Source organism: Ahaetulla prasina, chromosome 6, assembly GCF_028640845.1.
Source record: "Ahaetulla prasina isolate Xishuangbanna chromosome 6, ASM2864084v1, whole genome shotgun sequence".
Lineage (NCBI taxonomy): Eukaryota > Metazoa > Chordata > Lepidosauria > Squamata > Colubridae > Ahaetulla > Ahaetulla prasina.
The window spans coordinates 51,571,553-51,590,892 of NC_080544.1; the positions used below are offsets into that span (position 1 = coordinate 51,571,553).

The 19,340-nt window shown below is 37.1% G+C and overlaps 1 protein-coding gene across 4 annotated transcripts in view; it reads right to left on the reverse strand.

Moving 5' to 3' along the window:
- The window catches only part of FHIP2A (FHF complex subunit HOOK interacting protein 2A), a 38,879-nt gene extending 31,799 nt beyond the window's left edge, over window positions 1-7,080 (reverse strand). For 2 of the 4 annotated variants that reach the window (XM_058188288.1, XM_058188291.1), the window contains exons 1-2: window positions 6,660-7,078; window positions 792-870 (exon numbers count right to left, since the gene is read on the reverse strand). In XM_058188288.1, the coding sequence (XP_058044271.1) occupies window positions 792-870; window positions 6,660-6,704 (124 nt within the window). In that variant the 5' untranslated portion in view covers window positions 6,705-7,078. Of the gene's footprint in view, window positions 1-791; window positions 871-2,756; window positions 2,877-6,659 lie in introns of all 4 variants that reach the window. The other 2 variants (XM_058188287.1, XM_058188290.1) reach the window with 2 other exon arrangements.
- Window positions 7,081-19,340: the final 12,260 nt, after the last annotated feature.

The following is a 19,340-nucleotide window of genomic DNA, read 5'->3' on the forward strand; positions in this document are numbered from 1 at the left end:
TTAAGATCCAGCTTCATTAGCATGGCATAGTAACTTACCATTTTAGCAAATATTGTTCTTATTTACTTTTAAATTTTCTCATGTAATAGAAGAAATAGACAAGGCAAATATATCTCTTATTTTTACTAACCACTGAAATTGGTGCATATCTGTTCAATTAGCTTCCTATTAAAGCAAATGGTTGATTATATTTTGGTAGAAAAAAGACAAACTCTTGCAAAAAAACTTGGAAAAAAGTCAGTTATATATCCTCATTTTCCATATTACTAATTACACATATTTTCTGATGTTAAGTTTCAATATAACATGTATTTAACATATGAATAAAAGCAAACAAAACATTTATACTACTAGTGTAAAAAAATTAACTGAAGCTAAGTGGTATTTATTGATCTCAGAATGCTTAAAGCAATGGAGATACAATTTCATCTAAGGAAACAGTTACATTATAAATAAACCAATGGAAAGTTTGCTGCATTTCCCCTTATGCAACTTTCTACAAATAAATCATATTTCAAGGTAAAGAAAGTCAAAGTCACAAGAACAACTTGCAACAGCTGAACTTCTGGACTTCTAACATTACAAATGTGTTTTAGAAGTGTTGCCAAGTACAACATCCAGAGGTCATCGACTAGATTCCTCTTTATTTTATTACTTCTTGGATCTGATTCTGTGTACGCCATATGTGTGGAACTATAATTCCTATCCACTGAATTGAAGAAAGCAAATAAATTGAACAAGATTATTTTGGATCACTGCTTTCTAAGTGACAAAAAAGAATTTTATTTTACCTGATGTTTCTATGTAATAATGGGTAATTGCCTTCCAATGATAAACGAAGTCCTCTTGCAATGGAAGGGAAGGTGCAAGCTGAAAAAATACAAACAAGTAGAAGACATTTTCTTCAAAATATGTATTTTATATTTCTCCAATAATATTTGAAATTTACTTATGAAGTTGTCACGACTTGACACTTCAACAGGACAATGATATAAAATACAGCTGTCATTAAATCAGGTTATAAAATTCTGAAAAAATGATCCATAAACCTATGTGTATTATCTTTAACTTATTTACTTTAACTTATAAAATATATTCTGTTTTTATTTAGGGAAAAAGCTAATAGGAAAAATTATAGCAGAACAAAATAAAAGAAATATGAGAAAGGCCCTAGCAAGACTTACGATCTTTGGTTCAGTGACCATTTGAAGTTACTGTACAAGTGTTGGGAAAAAAATGGACTTATGACTGGCCCCAGGCTTACAAGCACTGAAGTACCCTTGCTGTAACATCATTAAAATTTGGGTCCACCTGCAGTTATTTAGGGGTGCTTCAACTCCACATACCTGCCTACTTCCACTCCACTATCTCTGCCCTTTTGATGTACTGCACTCCAGCATATACCCTTTCGCCCCCCTCTGTTCGCAGCTGTCCTTTGCTATCTTCTTCACCCTGCTTGTGCCCCAGGAATCAGGTGCTGGGTGAAGGTAAAACCTTGAGATAAAACCTTTTTCTAAGGTCAGCAGGACAATGGAACTCATTTGTTGAAGTTAGAGCTAACTAGATCTGGCTATGGAGAAGGCAGCATGACCTCTCCAATGCCTGGCAAAGCAGGAGATCAGGCGGCAGTTCTCCAGCTTCTGGGAGGCTGTTTGACAAGCGCTGTTTGGAGTGATGGCAATACTGGAAGAAGTAGAGAGATGAGGCTTCTGGACTGTGCAATACACACTATATAGCTTGGATTGCAAGTATTCCTGGAAATGGCCTGTCAGGATGCCCATTCACAAAGGTACCCAGAGACTGCCATAAATGTTGTTGGCATTGGGATATTTAAGAGTGGCATCCAGAGCCAGCAGTTCTTCAAGACCCTGGTGGCGGCAGATGGGTTCCTGAACAGGTTTGCCCCTGCCTCGATCAAAGCTTAAAAGCCTATGCCTGCAACACAGCTTTCTCCGCATGGCTGCTAATATTGTCTCTATATATACACCAGAGAACTCCTTTGTCTTTACAAGACTACCCATATTGTCTCTATATATACACCAGAGAACTCCTTTGTCTTTACAAGACTACCCATTCCACAACCTTTCTGGCCAATGAAGTGAACCACATGATGGGAGGTCTTAGCCATTTACCTTCTAATGTATTGAAAATCTCAAGTGTCTTAAGATCTTTTTCTCATTGGCTAAGCCCTCTACTTTATCATGTGGTTCACCTTCCGTCTACAGACCTTACCTAGTGCTTTTCTTAGTTGGCATTTGAGAAGAAAATGATTAACTTAACTGAAAATACACACAAACTTCACAAACATTTGTCTGCACATTCCATGATTATATCACTGTATTTTATTTCAACTAAAAACACCCTGTTTAATTTAGTATAATTTCCTCCTTTACCCAATCTTAAGTACTATAATAAATATGATCTGAAATCATCATTACCCCAAGGCTTTAAATCCTGCTTTCCTTAAATTGCTGGTAGTAATTAGTTTCCTGACTTGACTTTAATAGGAAACAAATTCTCAACTACAATGGTTAAGATCTTACTTTCTGGAAATCAAACCATACACATTACATTATGGCATAGTTGTGGATATGCCTGTGTGGTTTTTCTCACTTCTTTTTGCACCCATCAATGTCTACTTCATGTTTTTTTCTTCAGTTGGCAGTACTACTATAGCAGCCATTCCATCAATTTAAAAAAAAGTCCATATGTGACTTATTCAATACCAGTATCATTTTTTCAAAATACCAAAATACCTGTTTTTCCAAAAATGTCCAACAGTCCAAATTGTTGTGGCTTTTCCAGCTTAGCATATGTGAACCCAGCTAATGATTTTAATGAGCCACAAGACGAGATTTTGAGCAAAATCTTTGACTCTGAATGAACACAAAAAAATAAAAGTATGCAAAACTTTGTAAATTTAGCTAGCACTTATATCAGAAGCCCATTCTATTTAATAATTTGAGTTTTACTAGTCTGATAAAAAAAATAGCTGTTAATGGGATTGATGCTCTTTTCTACAATAGTTTTTTGGAAACGTGCTTTGTAAAAACATAAAATAAAACCAATCTTCACATATAGAGCATAAATTGTATTTACTATTCATAGAATTTTTTTTTTTTTTATTGGCCAAGTGTGATTGGACACACAAGGAATTTGTCTTGGTGCAGATGCTCTCAGTGTACATAAAAGAAAAGATACGTTCATCAAGGTACAACATTTACAACACAATTGATGATCAATATAGCAATATAAATCATAAGGATTGCCAGCAACAAGTTATAGTCATACAGTCATAAGTGGAAAGAGATTGGTGATGGGAACTATGAAACGATTAATAGTAGTGCAGATTCAGTAAATAGTCTGACAGTGTTGATGGAATTATTTGTTTAGCAGAGTGATGGCTGTTCTTGTGTCTAGTTGTTCTGGTGAGCAGTGCTCTATAGCGTCGTTTTGAGGGTAGGAGTTGAAACAGTTTATGACCAGGATGCGAGGGATCTGCAAATATTTTCATTGAAATAGGAGTAGGAGATTCTTGAACATAGCACTAGATATTACTTGCAATTGCAATAATTAAATTGCATGCAGTCTTTTGCTGCACTAGCATTCACTGGCAGAACTGAGAATTCTGCCATGAAAACACATTGTGAATGTTTGTATGTAATCACAAAAATCCATCTGTTATTCTTTGCTTTCCTAAAGTAACAAAGTACAAGGTCAAAACTAACGATACATTAAAAGCATTACATATTCTATGGTTTGATCTCTGTCAATTGCAGATATGAGAAACCATGGATAACCTGCAATTACTCAGAGCACATAAATTGATTCAAATGAATTCTTAAATACGTATGGTATCCAAACAGAAAAATGCTCTGCAGCGTTAAGTGTACTGAACAATGAGTCATGTTGTAACCTTAGAGTAAGAGGTAAATTTATAATTTATAATCAGAAGCTATTTCTTTTCATCTTTTTTCTCCCTTTGATTTCTTTCTTTCCTCCTCCATACTTTTTATTAATTTGAATTCGTTTTATCTTTTTTAAACTTTTAAAGTTATAAATATAAAAATATTATATATACATAGATACATATATACTTAAAGGAATTAGTGTTGCCTGCAACATAAAAATCATGTTTCAGCATTAATCTAGACACTGCTAGTTCTTGTAGCAGAAAAAATTCCTTATATATCTCTATAATCTACTCACAGAAAGCATATTTATATTAATGTGGAGAGGGGGTACGCGTGCGTAGGTGCCTTCAGTTATCACAATCAAACAGTATTCAAGGAAGCATTTACTTTGCATTGGAATAAATAATGGTATATGTTCAGCATAGATTAATTGCAGGAATAACGTGTGGATCCTACTGGATGTCACACAACTGTCCCTTATGTCAATTCGTATTTCTTTAGAACCCACTATACTTGATGAACCAGTATCATCATACATTGTAAGATGATACTGGTTCATAGTCTGTTAGGAACCAGGCCACACAGCTGGAGGTGAGCGGCAGGTGAGCAAGCAAAACTGAAACCATTCCCCGCACCCCCACCTCGCTCCGTGGAAAAACTATCTTCCATGAAACCAATTCCTAGTGTCAAAAAGGTTGGGGACTGTTGTCCTAGTATTCAGTCTTAATCAAGAACTTGTAAGCAAAAAGTTCTACCAAGTTTAATACAACTTTCTGGTTAAATGCATATAAAGGTTACAGTTAATTTCCATTGTCAATTTTACGATGTGACAAGGATGCATTTCCACTTGTGCCAGTCTCTTATATGAAAAATATATACTTACGCATTAAAAACTGTTTTACTACTGTAGTTATATGTGTTTTCACTCTACCCTTTCCATTAGCTTATTTGACTCCTATGATTAAATATGCCATAAATTAGCATCCAGCAACTAATGAATGCCTTGGAAAAGATATTAAAATACCGTTATGTGTTTATATCTACAAAGATCAGAATCATGTAAGCTATGCTATTTATTCCCTGTGACAGTCTGTGGAAGTGAAAGTTGCACTTTAAAGAAATAGGATCGGAAGAACGTTGATGCTTTTCAACTTTAATGTTGAAGAAGACTCTTAAGAATATTGTGGACAGCCAAGAAAACAAACTGATAGATAATTGAACAAATCAATCCAGAGTTCTTACTTGAGACCCAAATAACTAGGCTCAATTATCCATTATGCAAAGACCCAGCTCTCCAGAAATACTCTTATGCTGGGAAAGATAGAAAGAAACTAAAGAAGAGGATGATCAGAAACAAAATGGATAGATTTACAGAGTTTCAGAGATGATGACCTATCTTTGGGAGACATGAATAAACAAATTAGAGATAGATCGTCTTAGAGAAAATCTATCTATGTGGTTACTAGGAATAAAAAATGATTTGATGGCACATAATGGACCTATCAATGATTAAAGTATATGAAGAAGCCATGTTTTGTAATCATACAGTATTCAAGCATGGCACAGTAGTGATAGAGGCCTGAATTAATCTATGCTTATGACGTCATCTTTTTTATTTCTCAGCTGAATGTGCAACAAGGGACTTTGTCTCCTCCATGCCCAGCAGAACTTCAATGGATAATCCTATCCCTGCCAAAAAACGTCCTAGGGCAGGGGTCTGCAAACTTGGCTCTTTTAAGACTTGTGGACTTCAACTCCCAGGAAAGCTGGGAGTTGAAGTCCACAAGTCTTAAAAGAGCCAAGTTTGCAGACCCCTGTCCTAGAGCTTTTATAAGCAGATGGTATAAGGTACCAGATACGAGCCATCAAACTCCCTCATCTCTACACTTTCGTTCCCTAGAGCAGGGGTGTCCAACCTTGGCAACTTTAAGACTTGTGGACTTCAACTCCGAACTCAGCAAAGCTGGCTGAGCAATTCTGCGAGTTGAAGTCCACAAGCCTTAAAGTTGCCAAGGTTGGAGACCCCTGCCCTAGGGAAACATCTTTAAAACCAAGGAACCAGGTGATCTGATAGCAGATCCTCTCTTCAAAGCACATCCTGCACTGGAAGAACAATGTCCTCCTATGAAAATGAAAATGGGAAGACTCATCCACATATAACACAAGCTGTATTTTGTGATAAGATCTGTTCTGCTATTGTCCTGAAGGCTTCTGATGTTCCAAAAATAGCACTACACCCATTTTAATTGTCTAATTGTCTTTTATTGCAAAACAAGTACCTTTTTATTTACCAGAGCCTTTTAGTTAGTTTTTATTTGGCTACATTTTTTTGTTTTAACATAAACATTTGTCTATCGGTTTATCCCCCCCCCCCCTGTAGCCCAGGCCCAGAAGCATAGTAAGTAATTAAGTAAAGTAAATAAATAAAATAAAGGAAGGACACTGAGCTATGTAGCTGAGCTCAATCAGGGACTAGAAGGAAAAAAGGAAGCAAGAATTATATCGTCAAGTTCTTATATTCTACTCTGCCGTCTGAATCCGGGTGGGTCCCCTCCCCCTTCTTCCCCAACCGGAAAAAATAATAGCAATAAACAAGTTAAAATTATTAGGTGATCTGAGGCAGAAAGACGAAGGCGGTTGGACAAGAGAGGGAATCCAAGAGAGGGCCCTGAAAAACGAGTCTTCCCCAGCTTAGGCCCGAGATAAGCCCCGGCCTTGCGTGGCGGGCGCTTCCGGTGGCCTTACCGCTTCCACGGCGTGCTGCAGGATGGAGGTGAACTTGGAGAACATCTTGTCCCTGGACTGGAGCAGCCGCTGCCGGGAGGATCTGGAGAGCTCTTCGATCCGCCGCCTCCGCTCCAGGGTGAGGGCTGCATGCGGCTGACCGGACAGCGGAGATCGGATCGGCTACCGAAGCAAGACGGGCTGCTTCCAGCTCTGCCTCCTTGCAAGGAGACACCGTGGCACTGACGGAGGCGGACACCCACCCGCGCCGGGCTTCGGCGACGGTGCCCGGAAGCCGAGCGCTTTCGCCCGGCGTCGCTACTTCTCCTCCCTCCCCTCTCAGGGGCCTTCTAAGAGCCGCTGCTGCAGCGCTTTTAAGCAGCAAGAGAGGAAAACTACCTGGGCTCCGAAAAGGACAGAGCGCAGCTTCTTTCAGTTCTTGCCGGAACCAGAAATGACGGGGCGTCTAGTCTCACCTTTTCAGACACGGTTTTGTCGAAATTTTCATCAGTTGCAGCTCATTCCCAACAATACCCGCTTTTCTCATTTATAAATCGAAGGGTGGCCTTTAGTGTTTCACAGAAGCTATATGTTATTCCTTATAACTGTGGCTTGCTTTCATATTTCCTTTACTACTTTCCAATAGAAAGTACTGTAGGAAGTTAGCACCCATCCCTCTCCTAAAAGAATGAAATATTTTAGTTAATACTAAAAAGGCAGAATATATTTCCCTGCATGAGAAATGGAGAAACATGTTTTAAAGACAAAGCAGCTTCCACCTTCCTGCCCCTGCACCCTTTGTCAATGGGCCAGAGGCAGAAACCCAGTCCTGTCCCCCCCCCACAACCTTTTTCAATGGACCATCATCTGCAACACAATAGGACCCATCTAGAACAGAAACTCCCACATGATGCCTGGGAAGATTACATCAGCCAGCAAGGCTAGCTATGACCTCTGACATCAACCAATCGGGATACTTTTCTTGTGACCCAGAAAGTGCAAAGCCAGAGAGGGTATAAAACCCAGGGAATCTCAGCATCCTGGCCCTTTTCTGCTCAGGAACTCAAACCATGCAATCTTGTTCACCATTAAATCATCTTTCCAAGCAGTCTCCATGTAGTGTCTTTTTCTCCACTTGGAACTGAACCCAGATGGACATTTCTTCCAACAGTACTGTTACTGATGAAACAACTTTCTGTTCTTTTTTCCTTTTGACTTCAATAGCTATTGTATGTTTTACCTATGTATGAATTTTATCTGTGTATGACAAGGATCCTTAAACAGAATACAGGTAATCCTTGATGTACAACCACAATTGAGCCCCAAATTTCTGTTGCTAAGAGAGACAGTTATTAAGTGAATTTTGCAGTTGTTAAATTAGTAACATGGTTGTTAAGTGATTCTGGTTCCCCATTCACTTTGCTTGTCAGAAGGTCACAAAAGGTGATATGATTCTGGGACATTGCAACCATCAGAAATATGAGTCAGTTGCCAAGCATCTAAATTTTGATCACATGATCATAGGAATGCTGCAAAGGTCCTAAGTTCATATTTGTGAACCGCCCTGAGTCCTTAGGGAGATAGGGCGGTATATAAATTTGAAAAATAAAAATAAATAAATAAATAAAGTATGAAAAATGGTCATAAACCATTTTTTCCTGTGCTGTTGTAACTTTGTAACAGTCACTAAATGAACTGTTGCAAGTCAAAGACTACCTGTATCATGGTAGATGGTAGTACCTACATAATCTTAATGAAAGGATAAGTATCATCTGAATCTTGTTAGCACATGGCGGAATTTTGTTAGCCAGATTGGGGAATAAATTATACCCACACTCAAAAGCAAACTACTTCCATGTTTTACAGAAAACAGTATGGATGTATCTAACAGACATCAGAGAATTAAACTCAGTTTGAGGGAGCGCTTAAGGGAATGTGTGATGCCTAGGTTAATTAAAATAGAATAGATTTTTAGAAAAAATAAAATGGGAAACAGGGATTAGGACAATTTGAAATGCTTCAGAGTGAGGACCTCCAGCTTTGTTCAATATTTGTTCTGTGTCTGCATATTTCTGCACAAGATCTTTTTGGGTAATGCTATCTCATATAGAACTAAAGATGGAAAATCTCCATGTGTACATGGGTCCTAAAATCCACAGCAACTCAGTCACACTAAGGTTGAACCCATTACTCCCTATTCCAATCCCACAGCCTTCAGAAATGAAAAGGAGCCTTGAGAGTATCACTTGTCACAAGCAGAAATGGCAACGTATAGCTGAATATCATCAGCCATATCCAAGGTTGGGTATTCCAACCAATCATTTCTGAAGAAGTTCAGTAAAGTCATAGTTAGTTTCTACCAGGACAAATCAGGAGAAACAAGTGGAAAAATAGCTAATAAATATATTTGGATGGAATGAATTTGGTACCATATGCTAAAAACATAGGGCATCATGGAATGTTTTAAAAAGGAAAGCTAGACATATTTGTAATATTAGTTTTCTGCAAAGTTGCAAGAGATGTTGCAAATATATATTTTGAGGCAAAAGGGTACTGTAGTCAAAAAAGTACTAGCATCCTTTGACACTCCTGCAACTTCTTATCCCATGAATATATAATTAATACAGGTTTTCTTTTACTTACTGTATGACTATAATTGAGCCGGAGTTAACAGTTGTAAGTTGTTGAAGTCTAAATCAAGGCAACACATAACCAGACCTGATTTTTTTAAAAAAATTGCTGCACTCATTAAGCGAATGCCCTGGCTGTTAAGCAAATCAATTTTCCCAATGAAAATGTTCTGCCAGAAACTGGAAGTAAACACTAGAAACTGGCAAAAAATATTGCAAATTTCAATCACATAACCTCTGCAAAGAGCTATAAAAGTGAGCTTGTTGCTAAGCACCCAAAATGTGGTCACATATCTAAGTATATGTATGTGTGTGTGTGTGTCTGTCATAACTTCGAAAACAGGTCATAATTAGTTCTAAGGAATTTTGTCTTAACTTTGAACTGTCATTAAGTATCCAATTGTAAGTCAAGAATTATGTATACTGTATTTTTCAGAGTGTAAGATGCACTTTCTTCCCTACTAAAAGAGGCTGAAAATGTGGGTGCATCTTATACTCTGAATGTAGCTTTTTTCGAAGCTTTTTTTCATCTCTAAGGAGGTGCTAGGGAATGAAGTGATCTACCACCGACTCTCAGCTGTGCTTTAGAAGCTTTTTTTCAAGCTTTTTTTCAGTGAAGCGATCTTCCCCTCTCCCTCCAACTCTCAGTTATGAAGTTTTTTTTCAGCCCTAACTAGGTGCTAGCGAGTGAAGCGATCTCCGTGATTTGCCTGCTTTTCTCACTGTTTCTTTCTCCAAAGATCAGTTGTGCTTTAGAAGCTGTTTTTTATCCCCAAGCAGGGGATAAAAACTAGCAAACTAATGTGCTGAAGCTGACCAGACTAAGGACGGTAGCCAGATGAATGCCTGGTGGGCATATTTTTTTTTCCTATTTTCCTCCCCCAAAACTAAGCTGCATCTTATACTCCGGTGCGTCTTATACTCCGAAAAATACGGTACTTGCTTCTGTTAAGTGACAATTTTGATTCAATCAGTACTAAGTATAGAAAGTGCAATAACTTTGACCGCAACAGATCTGCATAAATTATGAACTTATGGATAAGTTCATAATTATGAAATTATGAATAATTTCCCTATTTAAATTTAAATTAAGTTTGAGTTACCTCAGCTTTTTACAAATTATCCATATTAAGTATTGTTATTTGAATTATTTCATGCTATTGCTATTAATGGATCCATGCTATTAGATCTTTTTTGGGAAGTCAGTTGAAGCTTTGTGTTTCTTACTGCATTTTTCTAAAAAGTTGTAATAAACTTATAAAATTAATTTTAATTATGTAAACCTTAAAGAGCAAACAAAAATCCCCCATTCTTATAAATCAGTGGACGGTATTTTTAAATCATGTAAAAATAGTTTATTTTTATCTTAAAATGAATTTAACATAACAGGAAAACTTTGGCCACAGTGGACACTGCAGAGAATGCTTAATAAGGGTAATAAAATAAAATCAGGTTATATACATTGGGGTTCCAATTCTTGGTTTCCATATCCCTCAGCAATATACCATAATTGTAACCCCAATGGATATAACCTGATTTTATTTTTTATCACTGAATTTGGGTTTAAAATCCACAGAATTATTTTAGAAAGATTAAATTTATAGATTAAGGATGTATGTGTTATGGTTGCTAAATTCCAAATTTATGCCATTTTAATGTATCAAAATACTGATGCCAATATGATATAATATGATATGATATAATATTGAAAGGATAAGTCTTCAGGGAATTATGTTGATAATTGTTGAGCTCTTTCAACATTTGAATAGGCTTTTTTAAAAGAAGGTCATGGAAGATAAATAACTGAATAAATTCAGACAGATTTGTTTTCTTTCAAATATCCCCCATCCTATTCAGTCAAATATATGAAAGTAGCCAATATACTACCCTTTGCAGATATCTAGTGATTTGTGAAGTTGATCATTAGTTACATTATTAGTTACATTAATTATTATTAATTGATCATCAATTGTGTTGTAAATGTTGTACCTTGATGAACGTATCTTTTCTTTTATGTACACTGAGAGCATATGCACCAAAACAAATTCCTTGTGTGTCCAATCACACTTGGCCAATAAAATTCTATTCTATTCTATTCTACAGTGTAAACAAAATACAAAATGAAGTCTATGAAGAATTCTCTAATTATGAAGAAATAGATAATTTACATCAGGGGAAAAATAAATCAGATTTTGCCCTGCAGATGGCAGTAGATTTACACATTCTAAAGCGGATGATATTAATCTCTACAGAGGGAGTTTGTGTTGTGAAGCAAATCTATTTATTTATAAATAGATAAATTTATATAAAATATATAAAAAAACCTATGCATGTAAAATTAAATGATTCTAAAAATGGAAGAAATATGTAAATAAATGCCAGGAAAATTCTTTTACTCATCGGACTTGTTTTTCATACCAGTCAGCCTAGGCCAAATGGAGTAAAACATTTTTAAAATCTAGAATGTCCAGACAGACATCACAGATGTGATGTCACACAGACAAATACTTCTTTAATTCGTCGAAAGATGAGAAGTGGGTTGTAAAGCATAATCAGACTTGCAAGACTGTTGTAACAAAACTCAGTTAATAGTTTTAGCTTTTCTGCACTTGATTTAAACTAGCTTACCTTGTGGAGCCCCTTGGTCTACTCTTTCCTGTTTTTGTTGGTCTTGCAAGCTATTGTTGAATTTCAACTAACAGTGACAGCGTCAACATAGGAGGAGACCAGGACAATCAGGCAGGAGGAGGAGGAGGTAGGAAGGAGGAGGAGGAGGAGAGGGCGATGACTAAACTGGCTGGTGAGGATAAATATGACAAGGATGGCAACCATGATGGAAAAAGGTTAGCAGTGGAAAGTAAACAAAAGGTCCAGGATCATGTTTGTCCATTTTTAATATCTTAGTTGAATGGATCAGAAGCTGGGACCTGAAAAAATGGAATAGATTGTAGTTCTGAAAGACCAGTTATAGGACTGAATGAATGTACGTTTGTCGTTAAAGGCAGATGACTGAAATAAATCACAATACTCTGATGAACTGATAAGGGACTTCAACAAAATAATACTGATATGCAAATAGTGGCAGAAGTGAACCATGATGATAACACGACCTGGCTGATTGTGAGTTTGAAACAACACTTCTGACTTTGATTTTAAACTTGAGAATTGATGTAGAAAAGATTGGGGTATACAGCAAGGAAGATTGGAAATGGGGCATTTTGTAGGAGAAAACAAAGAACTGAAAACTAATCATTTTAAAAATTATTTTGTACGTGGACTTTAGCAGAAAGTTTAAGGAGTGCTTAGAGAATAGTAACTCAGTTTCAATAAAAATGGCCTAATTACAACAATCTTGCTTCTGCAGTCAACCCAAGCCAAAATGACAATGAAAGGCAAGTGACCACCAGTGACCAGGGAGGAGGGAGCATGCCTATATTAATTAGGAGTATGAAAATAATTTTTAAAAAATGCTACATCAAAACTGATATGATAGTTTTAAACTGAGATGCAGGCAGGTTTTGAGGGTAGAGGAAGTAGTAAAAGTTTGTGGGGCATGAGTTGTTGCAGTTAGAGGAACATGAGTATAAGCCCCAAAGATGTTCTATCATATGTTGTTCTTCTGGTTTTGATTAATGAGATTCACATGTTTTTCACTGTTTGTTGATGAAAAGCTTATGTACCCTGGTTTTCAATATGTGATGGAACACTCGTCTCTAAAGAAAGCCCAAAGGCTCAAGAGTTTGAAATCTTTTTGTCACAAGCACCTTCACGTTATAGACATATAATGTTCAACACTGAGCAGATAAAATAAATCGTACAGAGATAGTACATATACAAATTATGTAAAATGAATAGGATTAAGGGTAGATTAAGGGTAGATGACATTCACCCAATATTAACAGCATTTTCTTTTGCCAGCATGAAATCTTCCTCTCTACATGTTGAAGGACATTGTATGCACCATAGCATACGTGAGATGGACTGTTCTTTTCCACATTCACACAGTGTATCTTCTATAGACAAAACCTATTTTCGTAGGTTGTCCTTTGATCTTTCTACCTGGTGCAATCTGTTTTGAGATTTCCATATATGTCAAGGTTATTCTTGACCAGGTGGTAGTCACATGGTTGTGCCAAGTTGCCCGGTAGTTCCTTACTCGCCTTCCATAGTTCCAGGGCTGTCTGTGGCTGCTGCTTGATGGGATGGGTGGAGGTTTTGAGGAAGCCATTCCTTGATCTCAGTCTTAATTGTGGAGGTTGATGGCCACATAATGTGTTCTGCAGTTGTTGCTTTAACTCATCCTTTCTGTGCAGCACTTTCCCAGCAGAACTTTGGCGATGAGATACCAGCTAAATAATGCATCTTTTGTATTTGGGTCAATTTTAGACACCTTGATGATCAGTCTGATAGTTCATTTAGGGACACATCCACCTAAATTACATGTTTCAATCTGGACCAAACAGAACTAGCGTATAATATTCTCCACCAGAGTAACATATGTCTAATGTGGAAATTCTGTGGAAGTGTGGTTGGGTGGCCATCTTTATTTTTCTCAGAATGTTCCTAACAGATATTTTATGTTTGGTATTAAAATAGTGATTCTTAAAGGTAAGTGTGCAGTTCAGAGTTACTCCGAAATATTTTAGGATAGTGAAATGTTCTAGGCCAGTAATGGCTAACCTTTTTGCCATTGCGTGCCAAAAGTGGGGGGAGTGCAGGGGAGGTCACGCGCATGCGTGTCCACACCCATAATTCTATGCACCCCACCTCCTGCACATGCATGCATGAGCCCCCTCCCCGTTTTGGAACGCAATGGCATAGTGGGCACATTTTTTGCCCTCCCCAGGCTCCAGAGCCTTTCTAGGAGCCTGGGGACGGTGAAACCGGCCTTCCCCACCCCTCCGAGGCCTTCTGGAGGCCAGAAACAGCTGGTTTCTGTATTTCTGGTGGGCCCAGAAAGCCCAAAAATGGAGCTGAGCTCACGTGCCCACCAATATGGCTCTGCATGCCACCTGTGGCACGCATGCCATAGGTTCGCCATCACAGTTCTAGGCTGGTACCATTCTATCATACCTGCAGTGTTCTTGATGTTTTCACTTTTTTTTTCAAATGGAAAGCCCAGAGTTGTGTTTTCAGCTGGTTTGGCTTCAGCTGGTTATCTCTGTAGTATGTAGCCATTAGATTCAGACCCTTGGTCAATTTTTTCTTGACAGCTTTGAAAGTTACACTCTGTGCTGCTATTGCCATATTGTAGGCATCACAATGAAGTCTGAAAGATACTGAACTATTTATTTATTTATTTATTTTTTCACAACAGTATATATAAGCATAAGCATGAAAGTAACTATATAATATATAAGCATATATATATATAAGCATAAGTATGCAATAACTATATTGATTGGATATAATGAAAGAAAACAATAGGACAGGAACGGTAGGCACGTTTGTGATCTTATGCACGCCCCTTACGGACCTCTTAGGAATGGGGTGAGGTCAATAGTAGACAGTTTTTGGTTAAAGCTTTGGGGATTTTGAGAAGAGACCACAGAGTCAGGTAGTGTGTTCCAATCATTAACAACTGTTACAGAAGTCATATTTTCTGCAATCAAGATTGAAGCGGTTAACATTAAGTTTAAATTTAAACTTAATGTTGTATTGTTGTGATTGAAGCTGAAGTAGTCTTTATCAGGAAGGACATTGCAATAAATGATTCTATGAGTTAAACACAGGTCCTGTCAAAGGCAGCGGAGTTCTAAGTTTTCTAAACCCAAGATTTCAAGTCTGGTGGCATAAGATATTTTGTTGTATTCAGAGGAGTGGAGAACTCTTCTTGTAAAATATTTCTGGACACGTTCAATTGTATTGATGTCTGAAATGTGGTATGGGTTCCAAACAGGCGAGCTGTATTCAAGAATTGGTCTAGCAAATGTTTTATAAACTCTGGTAAGTAGTGTAGTGTTTCTGGAGAAGAAGCTACGTAAGATTAGGTTTACAACTCTTAAAGCCTTTGTTGCAGTGGGCTTTGGCATTTTGATCATTGGATATGAAAACTCCAAGGTCTTTGACAGGGTGGGGGTCATCTGTAAGGTAATGTCCATCGAGTTTGTATTTAGTGTTTGGATTCTTTTTTCCAATGCATAAGACAGAGCAATTGCTGGTTGAGATTTGGAGTTGCCATTTTTGACCATTCTGACACAAAGTCAAGGTCTTTTTGAAGTGTAACTGTATTGTTGGTAGTGTTAAATAGTTTGACATCATCAGCGAAAAGAACACAATTACTTTTAATATGATCACAGAGATCATTAATGTATAATATGAAGAGTGTTGGTCCAAGAACACTGCCTTGGGGAACACCGCTATTGACAGGAACAGGATTTGATAGGGCACTGCCTATTTTGACCACTTGTCTGTTTGACAGGAACACTGATATCCAATTGTGGAGGGGTCCAGAGATGTCATAGGATTTTAGTTTTAGGAGAAGTTTGTCATGTACCACTGAGTCAAAAGCTTTACAGAAGTCTATGTAGATTGCATCTATTGCTTTGCCTTGATCAAGATTTGTAGTCCATATGTTTTTGCAGTGAAGAAGTTGTAAGTTACATGATAATTTTTTTCTGAAACCAAATTGTTTATTAGAGAGTAGATTGTTTGTTTCTAGGTAGAGGATAATGGATTGGTTGATGATAGATTCCATAACTTTACAGGTGACACAGCATAGAGAGATTGGTCTGTAATTTTCAACTAAGCTGGGGTCTCCTTTTTTGAAGACTGGGATGACCGTGGCTAGTGACCAAAGTTTGGGAAGGGAACTGGTCGTGAAGACTTTTCCAAAGATTATGCTTAGGGGTTCTGCTATATTAGTGGAAAGCTTTTTTAAGAAGTATGCACATAGTCCATCAGGTCCTATAGATAGGGATGGTTTCAGTTTGCGAAGAACTAGAAGATGTTATCTTTAGAAACAACTGCAGAGAAATTGCAACACATTGGCAATAGCTTACCAAAGCCAGAGCTGCTCAGTAAATTACTCCTTGATGTTACTCTAACAGCATGACTCTTCTTATATAAACATGGGAAAATGTGAATGGCTGTTATTATCTTTATCCTTGAGTACAGCAGAACTGGACATGCATTTTTAATACATATTTCAAAGCTTCCTTTGGACACAGGGAAGATGCTAAAGTGAATAATGTAGGTCTTGCCAGTGTCTTGGAAACTTGGCACTTGTCTAGAAATTCAGCTTTGCCTATATATGAAGCAAAAAGAATGCAAAGCAAACAGTTTATGACTTAACATAAACAAAACAATTTGATTCCCATTAAAAGTTGTATATTTTAATTATTTTAAAATTTAAGTAAAAGTATGCAAAATTTGTCCGGCATGTTTTTTCCAGTTTCTAACTTGGTACCTTGACCATTACACCAAATTGGCTCTCCTAACATTCTGTAGAGGAAGCCCAAATAGTCAAATTGTAATGCAAGCAAAAATCCTGCACTTTTGCACAGTTGATCATGCAGCTGTGATGACCGTTACGACATTTTAGATCCCACCTGGGGTGCCTCTGAGAATGTATCTGCTGCTCAATTTCCTTTACAGAAATGAAGGTAAAACATTGAATCTAGCTAACTTAAAAGGCAGAACCTTTTCTGCCTCTTTAGCATGAAATGTAAGGTGAGCAGAAGTGGCACAGTGGTTAGAGTGCAGCATTGCAGGCTACTTCAGCTGACTGCTAGCTGCAGTTCGGCAGTTCAAATCTCAAGGTTGACTCAGCCTTACCCACGAAGTAGGTAAAATGAGGACCCAGATTGTCGGGGGCAATATGCTGACTCTGTAAACCACTTAGAGAAGGCTGTAAAAGCACTATGAAGTGGTTTATAAGTCTAAGTGCTATTGCTATTGCTAAATATTGGTATTTTATGCTATGAGTGGCATAGCTAAGTTATACATTTCTGAAGAAAGACTTAAATCTTCTTATTTTATTTCCAATAGAACTTTATCTTAGCCAACTGAGACAAAATATTGAATGTGAAATCCAATATATTTAATATGAATAATAAATATGAATAATAATATATTTGGATTTTAATCTATAGCCATGGGGAGAAAGCCAATATTTGCAAAGTCAATACCATAAAGGATTTTTCAAATACTAATTTGAACCTGTATCTCAAATGGCACAGTCCAATTCAGGCTTTTAATAAAATCAGGATAGTTTCTAGACTTATTAAAGACCTGGATGCACATCTAAGCAGACACATAGTGTGTCATAGAGTAGATAATGTACTATTTAGTTGCTCTAGTTTAGTTGCTCTGAAGTTTTTGATTATACATATGATATACCTATTACCATTGCCGATAAAAGGATGGTGCTTTTGTTATACAGGTAGTCCTTGATTTATGACAATTGAGCGCAAATTTTCTCAGACCTTTGTTAAATGAGTTTTGCCCATTTTAAGACCTTTCTTGCCACAGTTGTTAAGTGCATCACTGCAATTGATAAGTTAGTAACCTGGTTAAGTGAATCTGATTTCCCCATTGACTGCCAAAAAGTTGCAAAAGATAATCACATGACCTTGGCACATAGCAACGGTCCTACATATGAACCAATTGCCAGGCATCTGGATTTTGATCACATGATCATGGGGATGCTATGAAGATTGTAACTGTGAACAGTTGTAAATCGAGGATTACATGTACTTTGAACTTTAAGATATTGTTTTGGACCAGAATGTCAAGGCTTGGTTTAGAATGTCTATATATTTGAATGACCTGTTTTGTTCAGTGCTGTTAATTCTGATAATGTATAAAGAAAACTCTGGAAAACATAATTTTAAATTTTTGTGATTTTTTAAAAATAATTAAGATTATCTTCCCTATTGTATAATGCAACAGCCCAAAGGAATTGTCTAATGCCCACTTGGAAAACAGAAAAAATTGTGATATTCTCAGAATACAGGGTTGAACTTGGTTTATTTGCCTATTTTTTTCATTTGCTGATATGATAACCTTACATCCCCTAATAATGGGACCAACTGTTTAGCCAAAATAATATTCACTGTGGACTTTATATACCGTATGTGCAACAATGTATATGTGTCCTCTCTGAAGGGTCCCTGCTGCGTGTGCGTGTGTGCAAATATATATACATTTGCAAAATATATCATGCAGTTTGATAAGGCTCTTCTGTTAATATAATAGACAATAACATATGAATGCTAATTACAAATTTATTGGATGTACGTCCCACTTTTTCTCCATCAGTTCAAGATACTATACATAATATTTCTGCCTTTACTTATGGCAATAGCATCCATCTGTGAAACTGACCATGTTGAGAGAAAGTGATTGGTCTGACCATGTTGAGAGAAAGTGATTGGTCTCTAAGGTCACCAGTGGCCTAAAAGACCTTGACATGGGTATCCCTGGTCTTATTTAATATCCTAACTACTGCACACTAAATTAATACCACCTGACATTGTTATCAACTCTACAATGGTATTCTAGCCATGAATTTATTTTGAGAAAACATATCCACCTTGAAGCTCTTCTGAGATTAAAGTTTTACTATTTGTTTCCAGAGAATGAGCTGTGCACTAGTAGCCCAAGATGACATCTCCATCTTGAAAAATGCAGCACATCAGCCAAGCTTGAGGTCAGTTTCTGTTTTTTCCATCAACATCAACAGACTCAATAGCATTCGCTGGGTTTGTAACCACAGTATGGTTGTGCTTCAGCTGATGAATTACCACATACCAGAGGTCATGTACAATATCACAAACTGTAAAACCTCCATCGCAGAGAGGGGGACAACAGGATTTTGTAAAGGCTCCGAAAGGCCCAGAATACAAAACAATCATTTTGTATTTCCCCGCTTTTCTCATTTTCATGTTACCTCAGTGTAAGTTTCTTTTCTCCAATATTCTTTGTTCATTGAAATCAATACCATATTTGTGTAGGGAAATCTGTACATGTAGCATACTGCTTGCTATTCTATTTTAACTGGTTTAACTGCCTTGAATGCCAAACGCTGATCAAACTCCTGTATCAATCATTTCGCATAGTTACCAGTTTA